The 21,158-nt window shown below is 33.6% G+C and overlaps 4 protein-coding genes across 8 annotated transcripts in view; 2 read left to right on the forward strand and 2 right to left on the reverse strand.

Moving 5' to 3' along the window:
* The window catches only part of LOC108623271 (anillin), a 12,325-nt gene extending 4,294 nt beyond the window's left edge, over positions 1 to 8,031 (forward strand). The window contains exons 1-20 of one of the 4 annotated variants that reach the window (XR_003388935.1): positions 12 to 575; positions 807 to 933; positions 1,066 to 1,257; positions 1,633 to 1,805; positions 1,882 to 2,076; positions 2,288 to 2,810; positions 3,070 to 3,353; positions 3,428 to 3,533; positions 3,612 to 3,844; positions 3,949 to 4,056; positions 4,134 to 4,336; positions 4,425 to 4,551; positions 4,623 to 4,875; positions 4,961 to 5,125; positions 5,335 to 5,591; positions 5,675 to 5,845; positions 5,929 to 6,151; positions 6,221 to 6,365; positions 6,505 to 6,681; positions 7,121 to 8,031. Coding sequence is in view for 3 of the 4 variants with exons in the window: in XM_018021664.2 (XP_017877153.1) it covers positions 558 to 575; positions 807 to 933; positions 1,066 to 1,257; positions 1,633 to 1,805; positions 1,882 to 2,076; positions 2,288 to 2,810; positions 3,070 to 3,353; positions 3,428 to 3,533; positions 3,612 to 3,844; positions 3,949 to 4,056; positions 4,134 to 4,336; positions 4,425 to 4,551; positions 4,623 to 4,875; positions 4,961 to 5,125; positions 5,335 to 5,591; positions 5,675 to 5,845; positions 5,929 to 6,151; positions 6,221 to 6,365; positions 6,505 to 6,613 (3,612 nt within the window). In the remaining variant the exon portion in view is untranslated. Of the gene's footprint in view, positions 1 to 11; positions 576 to 806; positions 934 to 1,065; positions 1,258 to 1,632; positions 1,806 to 1,881; positions 2,077 to 2,287; positions 2,811 to 3,069; positions 3,354 to 3,427; positions 3,534 to 3,611; positions 3,845 to 3,948; positions 4,057 to 4,133; positions 4,337 to 4,424; positions 4,552 to 4,622; positions 4,876 to 4,960; positions 5,126 to 5,334; positions 5,592 to 5,674; positions 5,846 to 5,928; positions 6,152 to 6,220; positions 6,366 to 6,504; positions 7,045 to 7,120 lie in introns of those variants that run through there. The other 3 variants (XM_018021664.2, XM_018021666.2, XM_026812114.1) reach the window with 3 other exon arrangements.
* Positions 8,032 to 8,202: 171 nt separating this feature from the next.
* Positions 8,203 to 10,657, reverse strand: CPR28 (cuticular protein 28). The gene is made up of 3 exons (XM_018021651.2): positions 10,550 to 10,657; positions 8,970 to 9,214; positions 8,203 to 8,883 (listed from the first exon to the last, which is right to left on the reverse strand). The coding sequence occupies exons 1-3, from the start codon at positions 10,643 to 10,645 to the stop codon at positions 8,826 to 8,828; spliced, it is 399 nt and encodes a 132-aa protein (XP_017877140.2). The 5' UTR covers positions 10,646 to 10,657; the 3' UTR covers positions 8,203 to 8,825.
* Positions 10,658 to 18,092: 7,435 nt separating this feature from the next.
* Positions 18,093 to 20,873, reverse strand: LOC108623276 (glutathione S-transferase theta-1). 2 transcript variants are annotated; one of them, XM_018021674.2, is made up of 5 exons: positions 20,579 to 20,873; positions 19,565 to 19,856; positions 19,047 to 19,197; positions 18,777 to 18,957; positions 18,093 to 18,682 (listed from the first exon to the last, which is right to left on the reverse strand). In XM_018021674.2, exons 2-5 carry the CDS (start codon positions 19,762 to 19,764, stop codon positions 18,525 to 18,527), a joined length of 690 nt encoding a protein of 229 aa, XP_017877163.1. In that variant the 5' UTR covers positions 19,765 to 19,856; positions 20,579 to 20,873; the 3' UTR covers positions 18,093 to 18,524. The 2 variants fall into 2 exon arrangements, with proteins under 2 accessions (XP_017877163.1, XP_017877162.1); XM_018021673.2 differs by lacking the exon at positions 20,579 to 20,873 and adding an exon at positions 20,467 to 20,565.
* The window catches only part of rogdi (rogdi atypical leucine zipper), a 4,781-nt gene continuing 4,142 nt past the window's right edge, over positions 20,520 to 21,158 (forward strand). Inside the window, exon 1 of the mRNA XM_026812121.1 lies at positions 20,520 to 20,555. Within this exon, the coding sequence (XP_026667922.1) occupies positions 20,520 to 20,555 (36 nt within the window). The remainder of the gene's footprint in view (positions 20,556 to 21,158) is intronic.

Consider the following 21,158-nt stretch of genomic DNA (forward strand, 5'->3'; position numbering starts at 1 on the left):
TCCTTAGGCCATACGATTAAATTGTTTCTCTATTTACTATATGTATTTTCGCCATTGTTCAATATAGCACATCTAATGTTATGAATGTGTTAACTGAGATTGTTTTTCCAAGCTGTTTGAAACTTACCATTTTTTTATGTTTTTTGGCACTCAGACTTATCACGGCAAAACATTTCTCGTTCGACGACCAATGAAAACGTAGCATTTCAAATTCTCCTATGCAAACGTACTTTGCCCCACCGCGGAGAAAGGTTTGTTGCCGTTTACAGATCTGCAGTTACCGCCAGTTGCTCCAATCTCTTCCAACTGATGTCAGAGCCGAGTGCTTCGGTTGGTGTTTTAACGGCGCTTCGCTATCATGTTTGAATCGTAGAAAACGTTGTTTTTCTCGCGTAACGTAAATACACCATCCTGTTTCTTATAGCAATCTGTCGTTTATATCTTGCTTTACATTATCATCGAGTGTGTAAAATTTCGTGAAGCGTAGCTCGTGTTGATATTTTAAAAATAATTAGAAAGCGTCGGTTGGAGATTAGGACAGATCCTTTTACCATACAATGGACCCCTTCACTCAGGTAAGGCCCTTTCGTTCGTTCGCAATGTGCACATATAGCGAAAACACGTTTTCTAAATTTGAAGGAAAATGTTAAACTGAACGTTCAGTTTTAACAAAACTTTCCCCGATAAAATTTATATTAGCATCTGTTTTTGATTCTCATTTCAGTATTTTTTATGTTAGTATCCTATTTTTTTCTCTGTAGCTTTTTATGTACATTGTAACAATTGGATTTTCTTCAATTAAATAGCGAATGTTAGAACGTGCCAGAGCAAGGAGAGAAAAATTAGATACGCAATTATCAAATGCAGGGCATGATGTCAAAAAGAGGCGTAGTCCTTTGAAGGATGCAAATGCTATTTTAGCTCAGGCCATAGGTATTACTGTTTAATTCAAATATTTTATTTCATTTTATATATAAAACTGTAGTGATCCTTATTTATATATATTTTCATAATATTATAATGTTCATCTTTTTCTATATATGTTTCTGTTTTTTTAATTTCAAGTGAAGAGTAAAACTCCAACCAAATCCCCTGCCAAAATACCAGTGGAGACCACACCTGTAGCGAAGTCTCCAAGAAAATCTGTATCCAAAAATTTTGTCAATGAGAATGATGAACAGACAGATAAAGAGAATGGGGAGATCGGTCTTTACAATGTGAGGTCAAAGCTTCAAAGGCTTGGCAAACTATATTCAGGTAAGCCATATTACATGTAGTACACCTACACATTTCAGTTCAAACTGGTTTCTTACACTACTTGACTCTCCATCCATATGTGTACCTTGTTCTGTGTGAGTTGTAAACATAAGCTGCTGCGGGAATTGTTTTGATTTGTCATTATATTTACTTTTATCTCACCTTACCTGATATTCTGTTGAAAATAATAAAATATGATAATATGAATGCATATTATCTAAAATAATATATACGCAAATAAAAGAAATTATGACTGTGAAATTTGTGTCGAAAATTAATTGAGTTTGAAAGATGATTACTCAACAATGAAGTATCATGGGACAATGATTGTACTTTTAAATTAAAGCTTGTAAAGAATTATTTTCTTTTTAATAGATGACAGTAGCAGAGAACTGAGTTCTCCTATTCACAGAACAGAAGAGAAATTTAGTGCAGAAGAAGAAGTCACTGAACAAAAAACACTTAAAAAAGGTGCTAGGCTTGACAGATTAGCAGCTCTTGCCTCAACGATTAATAATTGGGAGGATGATTTATCACATCCAACATTGGTAAATAAATTACAGACGTTTTATATCTATTAAAATGTCTTAGAGAATCAAGTGAACAACATTAATATTTATATAGGTCAAACAAGTAGATAGTAAAGTAGACAAAATACATGCAAAGATAAATGAACAAATAAGATCTGGTTCAGACCCTCAACCGAGTACAAGTGGATACAACAAGGGGCAGAGAAATAGCAAAGGGACATGCTCTAAGAATGAAGAATCTTCATCTACCAAGCATTTGAAGTGGGATAAAACTACACTGGAAACATTGGTTAGCAATCAATTCACTTTCGAGCATTACTTTTTTGTTCGATGTAACTAAAGCTGTTTACAGTTTTTCTGTAAAAGTACTTAATAGTGTATATTATCACTCATGTTTTTATTTTCTGATCCTGCTATTTGTACTGGTTGTATAGATATAATGGAGAATGGAGAAAACATTATAAAATGTTGAACTAGTTGAATTAAAATGCTATTTACAGGAGGCTCAAGGCTTTAATCGTACAAAAAGCAATAGTCGCCTTGTATATGACTATAAGGCTTGTTCTCAGGGCAAGGATGCAGGATCATCACCTAAACATCGGCAGAATCAGCGGAATGCCGTCCCGACGATTGACGAAGAACGAAATATCAGAAAACCAGATGATTCTTCGAAATTCACCAATAACAAAAATTCTAACACGCCGGAGAAAACCTCGAGAAACGCAACACCAAATTCAAATGGCACCCGATTGACGCCTAGATTCGGTTTCAATGGCTCTCCCAAGAGTCCTATTCAGTCCAGTCCAGGCTCAGTTTTGAGTAAAGCTTCGTTATTTGAATCTAAAAATACAGAGTCAAAGGCGAAGGATCCTATCCAAATGACGCTCTCCGAGAGGATGGCACTTTTTGAGAGAAACAAAGGCGAGGCTCCATTATTGCCCAAGGCCCCCCTTACCATGTCTGTACCGATGAAAAAGTTACAAGAAAAAGATAAGGGCGCCTCAGCAGCAACAAATAGTGGAGGTACGTGGGTTATGAATCTACTTACGTTTGTTTATCAATTTTTTAACTAGAATAACAGATTTGAAGCAGTATCTGCTCTATAAAGAATATGTACGTAGATCGGCATCAATACGATGACACCACTTCCAAAACGGAAGTTAAATGCGGGCACAGATAGCTACGGATGTGGAAACAGATCCGTATCGGCATGATGCCGATCTGCATATATTTTTTTAACAGAGTATTTAAAGCTACTTGATATTAAAAAATTCTGTCACAGCCAAGGATCGTTCTAAAGCGGGCATTTCTGGCAATTCCGTTATTGCTAGGCGAGAGAAATTCGAACAAGGTTTAAACACGCAGGAATTAGAGAACGATATTTTGCGTAATACTCATCAAGAACGACAACGTGAATTAGATATGTTGCGTTTACGTTTCAACCGAAATAAGGAAATGGCGCAAGCAGCTGCTGGTTCGTGTATCAGAACCAGCGAAAGCAGCGAAGGAAAATCGAATTCGCCTAAAAATTCTCCGGTTTGCCCGGTGAAACCGACGCCGGCACCTGTAAGCAGAAGTTCGAGTCTTCAGAATTAAACATATTCTTTGCGGAAAATACGTTAAGTGCATCATTTTTATAGGATCATGCTGTTCCACCTCCTCCGCCACCTCTTCCGCAGTTGAACGTTTCCAGCGAAAGACAAGCTTCAAATCAGAATAATAAAAATACGCCAACAAAAAGACAAGGTATACAACTTATAATATACGTAGGATAAACGATACATTATTTATTTACATTTAGTTTTAACGTTTTATAATTAAAAGTTGTAGGAAGTCCGCCTAAAACGACACAGGTAAAAGCAGCTGCTTCTGATATTAAACGTATTCGCGTTGCTGCACCTAAACCTGGGCATCTGTATCCCAATCTTTCTGAAATTGAAAGTACTGAAACCGAAACAGACACAGAATATACTATCAACAGTACAGAGGCAGAAACTGCAACTTTAGATGAGAAAACTGACACAGAAACGGGAACGGAAGTCGAGTATTACGTGGAAGTAAGATAGTTCTGTGAAAATTAATCAATCAATTAATTAACAAATAACCAATGATATAGAATTACTTTTTGTCTTTTGATTTGATTCATTAAATATTTATATAGGATGATGAATCTCAGATTGATAGCGACAATGAAGCTGAAGATGCAAATACTAGTCTTGGTCGGAGTATTTTGCGCGTAGTGAACGAACAAGCTTTTCTGAATAAAAAGGTTCGATCGAATGGAAATAATCTTGATTAAACTTTGCAGTGTACGAGGATTTATTTATATTTATTCGTTATTTATAGAGATCAATTGATCCGGATCCGGATAGTACAACTTCCGATATTTCCGTATTGGATGAAATGGATGAATATTTGGACGAGTGTCTTGCATTGCAGGAAATGAAGAATAGAAATGCGCGTACAGAAGAGGGTCCAACACCTCCTAAATTGAATAAAGCTGGGAAGAGTCCATCAATAGCTTCGACAAGCTTTAAATATAGTGAAGGGTAAAATAATAATAATAATAGTAATAATAATAATGATATTAATATTGTTGTGAATTAAATCTAGAACATAGTTGCAATTTTTTTTTAGGTCGCCGTATCGTTCGCCTGTAAAAAAAGTCACGTCCCCTAATCAAGGCGAGCCTTATATTATAGATGGTGACAATTGTGTACCCTTAATGCACAGTGTCAGCATTTATAGACGACAACAGTCGGAGGTAAATTAATATTAAAGAAATGTCAGTTTCAAATTGTGACACGTATAGTGAACAATTCCATTTGGTTTTAGACACCTAAAACGCCAGTACGTGTAATATCTAGAACGCAACAGCCAGCTGCGTGTAGTTCTGACGCGGGACAACTCGATGATAAGAACGAAGCAATTTTGATACAAGAAAAGGTGAAACGATTGTTAGATGAAATATGCAAACAACAGACGATCATCGGACAAGCTAGCCAGGCACTAAATTTGTGCAATTCTACCATAGAGTTTAATCATTCCAGGGAGCAAATTGAAGCAGAAAGATTATTGCTTTTGGCTAGTAAGTTCTTGCATATTTATGAAGGAAAACATTTTCGTTAATCATTACGTAGTTGTACAATATGAAATACACCTTATCATTGTAGCTCACAGGCGACAAGCTGCACTAAATGAGGTACAACGATTAAAAGTAGAAGGTACTTTAAAACCCGTTAGTCCTGGATCTCCGGAAATTCAAGAAAGTGCCTCATTAACAGTTTCTGCTATCACTTTGCCTCTTAAACGAGATTACTGTCGTAATATGGATACAAGTAAGTAATACATACAGTGACTCTCATTAATATTCGAACATATTTTAAAACGGAATAACTTTTAATATTGGACCAAACAATTTCATTTTCTATGGAACGTTAGAAGATTTAATTTAGTATTTAATTATATAAGGACATAGTCAGTAATATTATCGCGCAGCTTCGGAATCTATCCCTTCAAGCAACAAATTAATTTTATTTAATTTTAGGTATATGTTTCCACTTCCTTTGTTTAATGAAGCATTTGGAAGAAATAATTGCTACTCCGGTAGTTACAGTAGAACCTGGCGACTCCTGCCTTCGATTCCCATCGACATTAAAATTGAATGATTTGAATAATGATTTTAAAATCACTATCGAAATATATTCACTGGAAAGTCAACCCGAAATATTACCACATGAAATTAAGTACCATATTAATCATGGCAATGCATGTAACAGTAGTAACAGCAATTGTAACAAAAAAGTAAGTACATAAATTTATTTGAAATATAATTTATATTCTTATCGAATTATATTATTGTGTTAATTCGGTCCGATCATTTACAGCTGGTAAACAAAACTCCGAAAAAATTTTTAAAACAAGAAAATCGGTTGATTATGCCAAGTATACAAAGCCCGGCTGGACCATCTGCTGTTAGGTCTACAGTTTTTCAGCTGTCTGGTTACGTTATTTTCAGTTTGAAAGAGATACACCGGCAACAGTTCACACTTAACAAAGTAAATGCATACAAAAATAAGATATATTATAATTAGTAATGCGTTATATAGAGATTATTCAAGTTTTAATTAAATATTTCAAGGTACCATCGCAGTCACCCCTGGAAGGACGATTGCAAATGCACGTTTCGTGTGAACTTTCGGTATCGGTAGAGCACAGAGGGTTTCTTACAATGTTTGAAGACGTATCCGGATTCGGTGCTTGGCACCGTAGATGGTGTTTGCTCAAAGGCTCGACTTTGTCGTACTGGAAATATCCTGACGACGAACGAAAAAAGACTCCTATCGGAAGTTTAGATTTGCAAAGTACTTAAAATTCCCGTTCTATAATTGACCACATTTTTCGACTTAAAATTTATCGTAATTTATTTTTAGACGTTAGTACAACAAATGTGGGATTAGTGTCTCGCGATATTTGCGCGCGGCCTCACACGTTTTTACTTGAAACGACCAGGCCCGCAGAACCCGAGGATACCGAAAGTTTAATTATGGTCAGAAATGGATCATTAATGACAATTAGGTAAGTCTTTTATATCCCTGTTTCATTTCTATATAGTGTAAAATTGCATTATAGTAATTTGGACTACCATTTCTAGCGGCGTAGGTGAAAATAGAATGTGTTTAGCAGCGAAAGTAGGAATAATATTGATTATTTTTAGGCATCTATTATCAGCTGATACAAAAGAAGATAGATTGGAATGGTGTTCGAAACTTAACAAAACACTGAATTTAATCCACACTTGGGGCGGGCCACTGACGTTATCGTAATCTAAGAAAAAAGTATAAGTATCGTAGCGTACTAAAGTACGCTTATTTATTGATACACTGCGTACAATATAACTACGCAATGTATACTTGTGTATATTAAATACTGCAATTAATTAAAGTGTAATTGATAATGTATTAGCGATATTTGTGACATCTGTATGTTATAAATACAGAAAATTTAAGATATATTTACGAAAAATTAACGTATTCGTAGCAAAGAGGAAGGAGACAATTATTTGTTGCATTTTACAAATAATACAATTTCAATCATGGATTAATCTTAGGCGAATAATCATATTTTAAACCTTTATCTAAAGGAAAAAACTTGGATATAGTTGAATATATTTTACACAAAAGAAATATTCTTTATAGAAAATTAATTTAGAAATAATCGATATACACTGTTTTACGAATAATCTGTTTTTTTTTTACATAATTCAATATTGAAAAAGTATAAGTATCGTAGCGTACTAAAGTACGCTTATTTATTGATACACTGCGTACAATATAACTACGCAATGTATACTTGTGTATATTAAATACTGCAATTAATTAAAGTGTAATTGATAATGTATTAGCGATATTTGTGACATCTGTATGTTATAAATACAGAAAATTTAAGATATATTTACGAAAAATTAACGTATTCGTAGCAAAGAGGAAGGAGACAATTATTTGTTGCATTTTACAAATAATACAATTTCAATCATGGATTAATCTTAGGCGAATAATCATATTTTAAACCTTTATCTAAAGGAAAAAACTTGGATATAGTTGAATATATTTTACACAAAAGAAATATTCTTTATAGAAAATTAATTTAGAAATAATCGATATACACTGTTTTACGAATAATCTGTTTTTTTTTTACATAATTCAATATTGAAATGAATTGATGGCAAAGGAATAAATCTGAAATGCTTGGAGAAATCAATTGTGTTTTATCCTCCTGGATAAAGAGCAGTTTCTTAATGAATTTTGTAATATTAATAATGTTAGGTAAATGATTATGTAGTAGAATCGTACACTTATTATAATGCATTCACATAAATTAATACGATTGTAGTATTAAAGAGCTAACTATCATAAAACTGTTTATTACAAAAGCGCGTTCGGATTTTACCATAAATCTAATTACATATTTTGGAATATTTACGTAATTACATTGTAAATAGGCAGACAATAGTTCATAGTCACTAACAAATACGTAGTTAAGTATACATATCATATATAATGTTCTTAATACAGCATAAAGATTTTGTATTCTATTAAATTATACTTTTTACTTTTCTGTATAAATGCTTTTCTTATACCATTGATGTTACGTATTTCAAATAAAATATTCGCAGGCGGAAAATCTTTTTCCTTCACTTACATACTTGTCCGGCTACTGTTGGGAAAAATTTTGAGGGGTGATTCTACAAGTCAAAATAAGACAAAAGTGAAGAATAAAAAAATTGCGTCCTCTTGCTCCACCAGTAGATGATGTATGATATATTATTATTTTTCCTAGTAGAAACTTCTATTGCACGATCTAATTATAGCTATGAATGGAAATAGAAGATCATAGGAAGGTTTGCAAATCGTAATGAACATGCGTTTTATTTGTGTACGTATTTATTTACGCGAGCGGTGCTTTGTTACATGCATACGGTAAATATTTGTATACAAAAATTGTTTACTCGTATTCACATATTTAGTATTCTAAATTGGGTGAATGAGCGCTTCGTCGTCGCCTCTCATAAAATGGAACTTGTAACGCCTCTCGTTCAAAATGTTTATCAGTAGTTTCTGATCAAAATTATGTAAAGTAACTTGCTTTACACGTTGGCACACGTTTCACTCGTAACATTTATGATAATCTTTTATCATTTTCCATTTCCTCATAGCTCAACACTTCTTTGCTGTATCGAACGATTGCATATATTGTTTCGATCAGTAATATTTCTGCTTCAAGTCGCAAATTGGAATAAAAATGTACTGGATATACATATTTCAATAATGAACAATATTCAGGAAAGATGCAATCCATTTTAAATCTGTGCTCAATATTTTTAAAAATGTTGAGTAGCGAATCGTGTGCCACACGATTGTAAAGTCTACTTATATCTATGCAATATCCTAATGCACTTTTTATATTGGCGTATGCCGATGGTCGGAAAATCCTAGGTCCTAGACAATGTTACCACGGAACTTAAGTTCTCAGACATTCTTATTTAACGAGATTGATAGTGGGGTGGAAACCATCCTTGTCGGCGGTGTAGTCAACCCTTTAAACGACGTACAAATTACGTAATTGACATTTTTATATTTTCGACGATCATTGGAACGAACGTAGATTTTGCAAATCTTTCACCTGTACGTGTGCCCGTCCGGTGACGTGAAGGTGAAACTGCCAGTAACGTCGAGGGATTCGTCGTCCGTTCCCTCGTTCTTCAATTCAGCGGTTTCTTCCCTCTTTTGTCCGTCGCTCTGTTCGTAACTGAAGTGATAACCACCCACCCCAATATTATTCGATTCTTCTTGCTTTATGATCGTGATGTCATTTGGATTCTGGGGTGCCGCCAGAGCTCCCGCTATCGCTATCGCGAAGATGATAATCTGCATTAAAAAGAGTTAACAAAAGAATTTAAGTTTTATCCATTGTTATTCTTATTACCATTTTACACACTTAGATCTACTAAAATCTGACATTCCTTTCTGCTTTAAATAAATATTAAAATGTGTTAAAGTAAAACTCATATCTGAACTCCAATTCTGTTTTATTAAAATTTTAGCGAGTGTCCGATTAATTAAAACTGATCTAACAACGCAGTTCGTCACTCTAGTTATAGTAAATGTCCCGATTTCTATTCATGTCTCCTGTCATCCCCCAGCGAATTCAACTACGTAAAGTTCTACTGTAAGCGTGTTATGTTTGTAACTGATTGCAGTTTAAGAATTTTTTTTAGTAAATGTCGGTTCATTAAAAATGTACTCTATGTTTTAAGTGCATATAGTGCGAAATTCGGCAAGTTTACTCAATTTCAGAGTTCATCACCACTGACCTCTAAGCCACATTATGTAACATACAGGTAATCGGCCGATCGGTTCGGTCGGAGCTCGCGAACCCGGACCTTTCCAAACATTCTTTTAGGTACTGCTCGCGCTATTCGAACTAAGCCAGCGAATTCTTTAAAGTCTAAATTCGAGTATTTACCCAATGCATAATAAAAGTATTGTTAAAACTGAAAAGTATGAGAGTTCTTTCTGATAAGGGGCACACCATCCTGTTCGCCTCCAATTTTCTTCTCATGATAATCACACATTATTAGTAAAATATAGATTCTTTTAAACCGCGTCAAGGTAAATTTTTACTTACATTCTGATACACTTTTTATTACTTACAATTGTAAAATGAACAGATGATACATTGTCATGTCTTGCCATATTTTATCTTATAGTTTTATTCCTATGTAATTTATTGAATTCGTAATAAGAGAAATATTTTCTTTTAGGCCACTGCTTTTCCATCATATCAAAATTGTAAGTCCATTCATATAGGAAGAGATAAGACATAAAAATGGAATAAGCAATAATAATATAACAACATTGTATAATTTCGTTAAAATTTGTAATTTTAAATAAAAAAAAAACTGTATGAACGTAAAATGATGCCCGAGTTGAAAAGAGCCTCGATATTTTACTCAGTAATTACCATAGGAAAAATGAGTCAACATTTTCGGTGATGTACCCTTTTAATTATCGGTGCGTCACGCACGCACAATTATCACAGTACTCTTCACTTTCACTGTTAAAAGAAAAGTTTTGGAGCCTGCGATCGAAATCTACGACTACTTAGTTCACCGGTCGAAGTCGCGGAACGCGTTTTCGCGCAACGTGCAGAAAAGAAGAGATCGACTCCTCTCTTCTGAGGTCAGACCCCGCGGAACCCACCGTCTTCATTGTAGAACGTCTTCGTTTACGGATAATTGGTACTCCTTTCGTCCTTAAACGACGACCGATACGTGATACCAAGGATTCACGGCGCATCTCTGGCTTTATATAGCCGGAAAATCGCGGGTGTTGCATCCCCACCTGGCATTAGAACCAGCCGAGAGATGCGCGAATCTCTTGGCTAGGACTTTGTCTCTCCCCTGGCCGTGTCAGGATGCATCCGCGATAGTGTCTCTCGTCCACAGAGGACCCGTTTACATTCTTCGCTTCGTGTTTGTTCCTACTCTTATTATCGAGAGTCGAGTATTTATTCGTCAGCTCGCTTTCGCGATTGGTCATCGTCTTTGATTTCGCTAATTTAATTGCCAAAATTTGATACGTAAAATTTCTACCAATTAAAGAAGGATTCAATACACATGTTTAAAAAACAAAATACAGAAACTGAAGAAATGATACTTCCGTACTTATTAAGAAATTTATAATAAAACTACTTTTCATTTTCATCCCCTAGGCTCTGAACTGTCTACTGTCCTAATATAATTTAGAATGCATTATTTTCATTATTGATTTCCCTTAAAATGTGAAACATTTCGTGAACCATAAAAGTGATAACTTTTAAAAATTGCTCGAATCGTATAAAAATATAGAAAATGAGAGGTACAGAATTTTTAATGGTAAAAGTGAATGGTGACAAGATTTAAGCTGTGAGAGTAGGCATTATAATCCCACTCTCTTTGATAAAGGTGCATACGGTCGAAGATCAACCATTAGGACGATTAGAGTACGTAGAACCTTACCATAATTATCGTTTGATGTTTCTGTGTCAACAAACTGCTACATGCGATGACTTTTAAATCGAACGTAAAAGGGAAGATTGTAGGGAGATATGTATATGCACATTCATTCACGTGTCTAAACGGTATACGATTATAGCAAATACATTTCACGTGTTACGTCATAAAGCGTCTTACTTAATTCAAGCTTAAGTATGAACCATCCTAGCCGCGTTACGTGTACGTAGAAAACTCGAAGCTATAAAGTTCACCGAAATGCAAATATGCAAGTCAAATAAATATTTTTTACTTTCAAATCTTTTGGATAATAATAATTATTATTATTCGTAAAATTTTAAACTATTATAATAGACAATTTAATAAATTAATGATTTGGGAAATATCACATTATCATATTACCTAATTTGATACGGATACCTTATTATACAGTTACTACTATTAGGTTTGCTAATAGTTCAATGCTATATTATAAAATTAGAGGTTTTACTAATTCTATGTTGCCGTATCTTTATAATACGATACAATGTAATTTCATTCTTCGTAACTGCTTTTAAAAGGCATTTAATTTCTTCACTGTTATTACTCACCCTCGTAATGAATGTCCTACGTCTATTCCCAATTAACTATTTATCTACAACATTCGCTGAACAAATTCTTCCAAAATAGATAATTACTTCCGCTTCCCATTAAGCTATTTACATTTTGAGATTAAGTCGAAGGAATACAATCTTTTAATGATAAAAGTACTGTGAGTCACGCACAGAACACCGCATGAGCGATTGTATAAACAATTATACCTGCTGGTTAATTGTTTCCAACCGGTAGACGTAACTGGTTAAATGAAACCGGATAAAATACAGTCTACCGTAGTTAGAATATTAAATTTTCATTGTTTCTTCGCGGATGAATTAATTTTGCAATTATCCCGGAATGTTAACAACCAAGTGTTTGAAAGTTCGACGCAAATATGCGATGATTTATACAATTTTTAATTCTCATTTAGAGCTATTCACCTATACTTATTAGATGCAGTGCCTACATATATTTGCAATTCATAACATTAAACTCATAGGACGTTTACTCTTCGATTACTCGTATTCCATTTAACACGGGGTTCACTTTACAAGGTGAGCGTTATTGTGATCTAAACATAGATGAACTTGACGTGACTAGACTCACATATACTCTGAATGAGCAGGAACAATTGCCTTCGCATGTCCCAGACGAAGTTCCTAATGGCAAAGTCCACCTGGGAGATTGTTTGATTGTAATATCTGAATGACACGGTTAAAAGATATACGTACGTATGTTTATAGAATGTTACTTAGACAAAGAATACATACATATATCTATCTATCTATCTATCTGAATTCTATTGACCTTCTAACGGATTGCGTGAAGTGCAAACGAAACCAAGAATCAACTGAGACCTTTTTAATCATTAACGTTCGTAAAAAATCGCACTGTAGCATTATTAAATTAAATCAATGATAAACATGACAACATGTACATAACAGTAATTTCATTTTACTCTTCTTGGTGATGAAGAGACGTGAAACAGCCGCTTACATGATGTTGGCTATTTCGTAACCCGGATAATACCGAAGGATTCATCAATGCACAGGCGTAGGACACTGGTTACCCGATGTGAACAGTCGGACGTGAAAGCCGAATCTATGAGAATTTTTAATCTTTTCCGTTTCTTCTTGTTCAAATCCTTTCGCACCAGGAGTTAAATAAGATACCAGTATTCCTTATCAATTCCCTTAATTATTTCGTTGAATATCAATAAAAAAGTATGTACAAGTGTTGTTCTTCTATAAACATAGCGTTAGTAATTACAATTAATTCTATAATATATTATAATATAATTCTATAATATAATGTTTTATTAAAACAAGCCGAACAATTTTATAAACCTTACTCTTCTGTAATTATCATTCTTTCTAAAAGTTCATTGCTTTTTATTACGTGTGTTAAACTTTGGCAGAAATTTTACGATTCATACAACCTAAAGTTTATTTAGAATACGTGAATAAATCTATCATGAAGATATGAGTATCGATTGTTTCACCTGAACAATCGTGAAGACTGAATTTAGTTGACGAAGCCGAAAATTACTTGACGTAAACGCGGTTTTACAATCGGTCGTTTGGTCGCCGCAGCCTCCGAGGCATCGTGTCGGCTAAACGTCCTTGGTAATTGTGACATTTGCTTTTCTCGCATGTTTGTGCGCGTTGAGAGGGACCCGAGGAAAGTTAGTGACGTAACTACCGGTGACCTTGCCATTTCAAGCAGAAGACGACGCGGAGGACGCCTTCGGCTAGAAGACGCGTCTTCAGGCATCTCGCCTCCTTTCCCTTCACTTCTTTTTCTCTACCCCGCGGCTACATAGTTTCGCTAACGAAATTCGCGCTTGCGTATGCAACTGCCTCTTCTACTTCGATTGTACTTTCGGAGTCGTGTGTCGCAACGACAATACCGCTTGGACATTTTTACCCCTTAATATCAAGTTTCTGTAAGAAAGTAAGAAAGAGGAAGAAGTCGATCAGTCATTTAAACCATATAGAAATTCTGAAACTCTGATGTTAAGAAAAAAATGCATATTTTCTCCCTAATCATACACTCTTGTATGTATTAACGACTGCATAAAGATGTTTCAATGACGAGCTCTTCATTCGTAGGTAAATAATTAACAATTCGCAGCTCTTAAGAAGCTGTCGGTTGTGTTTCCATATTTGATGACGATTATTTTCAAGCGGATGCCGCAGGAACGTTCAAAGGGATTTCGATGCGTAATGAGAAGCGTTGAGATTGAGACCGTGCTGGAGATACCGGTTAAATGTCAGTTCACGTGTACATAACTATCCAAGAAGAGTATTAAGGCCTGAGCAAAATATTCCCACTCGGTTATAATAATAGAAAACGATTTTTCTTATTCTAAAATCGTAGTATTGTTCGAACTTTTGCTGCGCTCCCGAGGAAAAATAGAAGGTTTAAAGTGGGCAAAATTCAACTCGAACAGGTAGCAAAGATGGAGATTCCACTGGGAATCGCGTTCCGTTCTTTCTGATCTTGTTGCGACTGCCAGATAGAACAATTGATTTTACGTAATCTTTAAATATCACGTAGCGTGTTAGGAAAACATGAGAAAACAGGAATACATGATGTATGTTTTTCACGTAGTTGTCAAGTTCGATTTTCCATGCAGTATTTATGCAAATGCGAACTGACCAATTTATTATTGAATTTGATCGTAACGCCTGTCATTTAATAAGAAACCTTACCTTCTGTGTTTAATATGGATTTTATAAGATATAATATATAGGATGGTCAGTAACTAATAATACAAACGAAAATGGAGTGATTCTATATTAAAGAATGAGATGAAAATAAAACATTTTTGTGTATGACTTTGTTTTTGAGAAAATCGATTTTAAATATTCAGTAGGTAGACGTATCCTACGATCGGAAGCCGTCATGGAACCACAGCGACCGACAGGTTTCGAGCCTGACATTCAACCATCACAGCTACCACAGCTTCAGCATAGTCATTTTTTCATCATTAGAATCAGTGATTATTGCAATGAATGATTATATGTATATATATATAAGCGTTCAAGGTTGAATAAGTGTACTTTCAACTAAATTAACGTAACACGCGTTAACTACGTAAATGTTATTATCATTGTTGTGATCATTGCTGGAAACCAACTGAAAATAATAATATTGTTTTTCTGTCGATGCAACGCAATCGATTTTCCGATGATTCCGTACGATATATAATTTTAACTTAATTTTAGAATGAAATATGGAAATATTTCAATGATTAATTGAACGTAGTTACTACAAATATAATTGCAGATTATCTCTTCCATAAGCGTATATAATAAATACGTTTTCTTAAGTTACCTCGAGGATTATATTTATCTTCTTTCTCATTAAAGATTATGACGAAATTTATTTGTAAATTATCGCAATTTTTATGTCGTGCACACATGAAAATTCATTTTTACACAACAGCAGAGGAACAGAAATTACGAAATTGTATATAAGTACATATTGAGTAATTCTTTTAAGTAAACTGAGGATTTTTATGCATTTATAGAAAATGTACTTGTAACACCTGTTGCATAATCTTCAAACATACACAAAGCCTTTACACAAATTTATTATTCTATGACAAGTGTAAATGAATTACATTTCTCAAAATATTAGGGTAAATCAAAAGTTCATGTGTTGTTTTTTTGTTTAAGTTACAATTAATTTATTGATAAATAATAAATGCATATTTTAAAATAAAATTCTTTCATTCAACTTTTTGAATCATCTTTGCGCTGTACGAACTGAGACGNTAATGCGTAGATATTAAATAACTTTTCAAAAGCTATAAAATGATATACAACCCTTGTATATAAAGTATCTTTATTAACGTCAAAAAATTATACAAGCTGAAACAACAAAAAAAAATGCACGGATTTTTAGTTCACTCTATGTTCACAAAATATGATTTTCCATAAAAGTCCGGTGTTTAATAAAAGAAGTCAAGTGAACATCAAGTTGAAATATGCAAGCAATATTTTTGAATGGTTCCTATTGAAAAGTTAAAATAAATCATGTTATGCTTCTTTATCTACGAGAAATCGACGAAACTTGCGATGCATTTACAGCATTTGCTTCCATGGGTATCTCATTAGCATTTGTACGATTATGAGAAAATGTGTGCATAGAAAGATCGAGATACTCGAATCTGAGTAGTGGCATAAGAGAACGGGGCGATAATTGCACAGTTAATTTGCGTAGCCACAAACCGCGATAAAAAATCGCGTGAAATTGCAGAAATGTCAACGCGCGGCCAGGCAGCAGCGTTGTTTCGCTTCGTTTATTCTCTTCTCGACACGCGTCGACAATATGCTGGTGCCAGATGCGCAATTACATCACAGATAATCTTTACGTACTCACTGATGATGTGATGATTCGACGGTAACGCGGAGAATGTAACTAGACGCCGAGGATCACCCTCTTCACCCAGCTTTAACGTCTTCCTCGTCTTAACTAGATGCTGATTTCGCTTATCTTCCATCTATATGTATTTCATTTATAGTATACACATTGTATTAGACACAAATATTCATTGATATTTCCTTCGTTTCACCACATGCTAATTTAGACCAAATTTAAATAGAAAGATTTTATATGTTTCACGAAATACAATTGCAATAATATAGAAGCATTTAATATTCTATAGAACAAAACAAATTAAAAAATTATCTACCTTATATTATGGCTTTATAGAGATAAAAATATACCATTTTTTGTCATTTCACGTAAGAATTTTCAGTGATTGAAGAAAACAAGAATCGCGTCATCGGAAAAGGAAGATGGGTCATTGCATCATATGAGGAGAAAGGACAAACATGCATTAAGTATGATAACGTATATGCATACATGTCGATGGATGTATTTCCTTTTGCGTGCATTCCTCGTCCTTCTCTTTCTCTATTACTACTAGTCGTACTTCACGAATACATTAACAATTTAACAAATATGCAAATACTTTCTACGAAGTTAATAATGTATCTGTTACCCTTTATGGGAACACGTGTATGTACAAAAATCAGCGTTTATCAATATCTATTCTTATGCAATAAATATTTATAAGAATGATTCACACTTTCTCACCTTTGATCGATGTGCACATAAAAAGCCTGAAATATATGAGAATATAATTAAGTTTGTGTATAAACCTGTCCCACTTTTCATTGATGGACAAGAATATACAGGTATTTTATCTCATAAGAAGAAATAGAAGTTACGTAAATCATTGATTATTGACTTTTAGTCTTTTAACATACACCATATCTGAGCTACTGTTAATAAAATTAAGTAAAGATAATCTTGAAAATCCATGTAAACAAATTTAATTTGCATCGCTTAATAAATGGTAATACGTGATTCGGAAGATGTACTATCTTTTCATCATGGGGCATATCAAGCCTTGTTATCTGATCGCAGATATAATCGTTAAATTTGACTCGACTAGGCAAAGCGGTGCACATGCTTTCCATAATTCTTCTTCTTCTTCTTCTTCTTCTTCATTTTCTTTCAATCGCGCAACTTTACGGCAAAGGTCGTGCAGCCGCATCTATGTACATGAGAGAGGTAACGAGCAGCTATGTTCTGTCGCAATAGGGAGACAACACTAGTCACGATCGGTCAAGAGGGGTTTCGAATTGAAATGCCGCTCTCGGGCGAGATTGCATTTCCGCAATAGACATTTCTTCTGAACCGCGAGCGAGACACTTGGCCCCATCGATGGAGAAAGTTGGCTGACGCGACGCGACGTAAGTAACTCGTTTGCACGAAAATCTAGGATCGAATACATGTTACGAAGAAAAAGAATACGAGACGAAGGCTACCGAGATTGATCGGTCTCGATTGAAGTCACTTCTGTTTCGCCTTGATCAAATGCAATTTCGCTTAGTTAATCTTTATAGTCCTTGCAGTAATAGCAATAGTAAAATTGCGGTTTTTTCACTTGAACAAAGAAATACGGAGAAGTATTTATGGGTAAGTATAAAACCTTCGGTTGCGGATGTTGCCTTACATTGAAGAACAGGAATAAACGAAGACTAATCCAATTGGTATGAAATCATTTTATCATTTCACTTTTAGTATCTATACTTCTTATTTTGGACGTTAACATTCTTTTCATTAATAGCCAGATACCTTGTATACTTTAAATTAAATTGTGTTATTAAACCTTGATTTATTGCATTTAACAGGTTTTTATTTAGGTACACACAAATCCGAGTAAAATGCATTTATATAAAATACCGTTCAACAGTCGCAGAAAATAGCACTATGCGTTACAATTAGTTAGAAAAATACAATATAAAAATTCAATAATAACATATGTTATACTTATGTACAACTTTACATAACTTTCGCCATAAAGCTTTTACTTGAAATTTCATGTTCATGCATATTTCATTTATAGATATAATAATTAATTACCCTTAAACTTATAATAGAAAATAACGTACGTAATCTTTGTAAAATCATAAAGGATAACATTGTAACAATTTCGACTAATTATTACGGTCTCACTGATACAGTCTTACTCGTACAATCACCCATAGAAATATCTTTGAGAAATAATCAAACACCTGTAGAAATAATTAAATTTTACTCTTCAGAGCATTCTGGCTCGCTTTGTTCGCAAGCTTGTTTAAAAATGCATGCGCTTCTTGATAGTGAGGGTTTGTTTCATCTGCAACTCTTTTCATCCAAGCCGCCAAACGAGGCCTGCCTTCCTGTGGATTATATCCTGTAATACCTGGAATTAAAAATCGTATTGTTAATATTTTTAACATTACAGTTATAGTTATGTTTACGATTATAGATTTATAAAAGTTTCACATATTACTTACGAACTTGTTCCACCTCACACGAGCCAAGAATATCAGCAATACTAATTTCAGAACTGGTCAAGAAGTCATTTTCTTTTAACCAAACGTTTTCTAAATCATCGAGCGATTCAATCATATGTCTTTTGTACTTTGATAATGTTTCCTCACTAGCTGGTTGTCCAGTTAAAAGTGGTATTAGGTACTATAATTATAATACAATGGAAAAATGTACTAAGAAAGTTAATGAATTAATTAGAAAATGTTTAATATCACTTTGTGCTTAATTTTTACCTGTATACGAAAATAGGAACCACAATTAAATCTAGTATTAAGATGTTGCCATTCGAGATATTGATCAACTTTTAATTGGGATTTAGATTCTTTAGGATACCAATGATCAGATAATTTAAATTCTCTACTGAGATATCTTAAAATAGCGACACTATAAGAAAGATAATCTATCTTAATTGGATTAAAAATTGTGAAGTTATTCATGTAATTATATGAATTCATACAAGTTCCTCCGTATAATTTATGTAATTAATACTAACAAGCAAATAAAGTTTTGTATAGGATTAGTGTACACTTTTATAGAACAGTAATCCCATAGGATCCGAAATTACATAATCTGCATAGTATAGATCTTAGTCATTTTAGCATATTATATAGAGGCATTTACATTTTTTTTATTGAATAAGGTAGAATCACCTATACATTTATATTGAATTATAAGTTGAAATTTAATTTACATAGCATCTAACAATTTTTGTATTAAGAACATTTGTAGAAAAATTACTACAAAACAATACCTTTCAAACATATTCAAACCATTATGCTCAATAGCTGGTACTTTTTGGAACGGATTAACTTTTTTGTATTCTGATGTAAGATGTTCACCTTTGCCCAGATTTACCAATTTCCCCTCAAATGGAATATTACATACTTTTAAAAATATGTAAAGAGCTCTGGACGGTTGCGACAACAAATCATAATACAATTTCAGGCTCATTGTGCTCAGTTACAATAAGTCGCTTACAAAAAGAATTGGATTGAAAGAAATCAATTATTTATATTCTATATATGACTTTTGTACAAAAACGTCTGGAAATAAATAAGTTTATATACAAAATTCAATTAAAAGTACAAATTAATAATAATAGAGTTTTATGACGTTTAATAATTGTTTATATATTTGTAAATCAAATGTACTTTTAAGTGAAGTTCGATCATAATTATTGGAATTCTTTCTTCAAAGGGATTAATGAAGAACAAGGAACGACGGATAACATATATTTTTACTGTACGACGGATAGCATACATTTTTAAGAGTGCAAAACAAATAATTATTTAAATTAAATGAATAATAATTTCAGTCAGGTTATCATCCCAGTTAATGAACATATTTGATTTTACTTGTTTCGTGTTAAGAACAATGTGGCAATAAATTTATAACTGTTTCGTTGGTGTGCAAATTAGTAATTCAAGCTAATCCTAGATTGGAATTAGAATATCTTGTAACGATAACGATTTATCTATGTATGTAAGATCGCAGGATTTAACATTGTGAGAGATGACGATATTTATCTTTTGCAGTTTTAACCACGACAAGTTAGCGCTCATTCAAAGGAAGAGCAGTAAATGAGACTGACCGAAGGGAGAAAAGTGGAAATTAGTTATTAAAAATTAAACAACTGAAGGTGTAAGTTCTTACAATCAGGAAGCAAGTGAGGAAAGCACTATTTGGTTACTCAGTGATAGAGAAAAATGGCTGACTGCGAGAAGGAGGAGGCTCACAATCTCGTAAGCTATTTGCCTTTACTTACCGTTTATCTAATCACTTAGGCGACCTCGTCTCGTCGTCTCGCGGTTCGCGATGATAGTGTACCTTATCTATTGTCAAACTAATCGAGTTACTTTTGCTGTTCTCATTGTAAGAACTCCTTCGTGGTTATGTTTCCTGCTCTGAAGATCCTCTTATTTATTTTTCATATTTGTGTTCATGTTTATATTTAGGATTGTGTAACGCACAGTTTTGTTCCAAGCTTTATAACCGACATACGTAACTGAAAAATCATGATTGTCTTATAATATTCGTTATGATTAATTATTCAAGGTTTGAGACTAAGTTTACTACTTTGATCAGTATAGAACACAAGTTATCAAAGTAGAAGAACTTGTTTGCAACTCAAAGATGAATATAGTACGTTATGTTCATTACAACTTAATTTATAATCGATTTTTTATGTATCAATTTAATTGTTATCAACTGTTTGGAGACACATTTGTCACACTAAAGATTATATATGATCTTAATTCGTGTAGCTTTAATAAAAGTTGTACAATTAAAATAGAAAAGTTGTATATTCATTTTACATTTAAAGATTACATTGGAAATATAATTGA

This window comes from Ceratina calcarata, unplaced genomic scaffold, assembly GCF_001652005.2.
Source record: "Ceratina calcarata isolate Rehan_Ccalc_2016 unplaced genomic scaffold, ASM165200v1 scaffold259, whole genome shotgun sequence".
In the NCBI taxonomy this organism is placed as follows: Eukaryota; Metazoa; Arthropoda; class Insecta; order Hymenoptera; family Apidae; genus Ceratina; species Ceratina calcarata.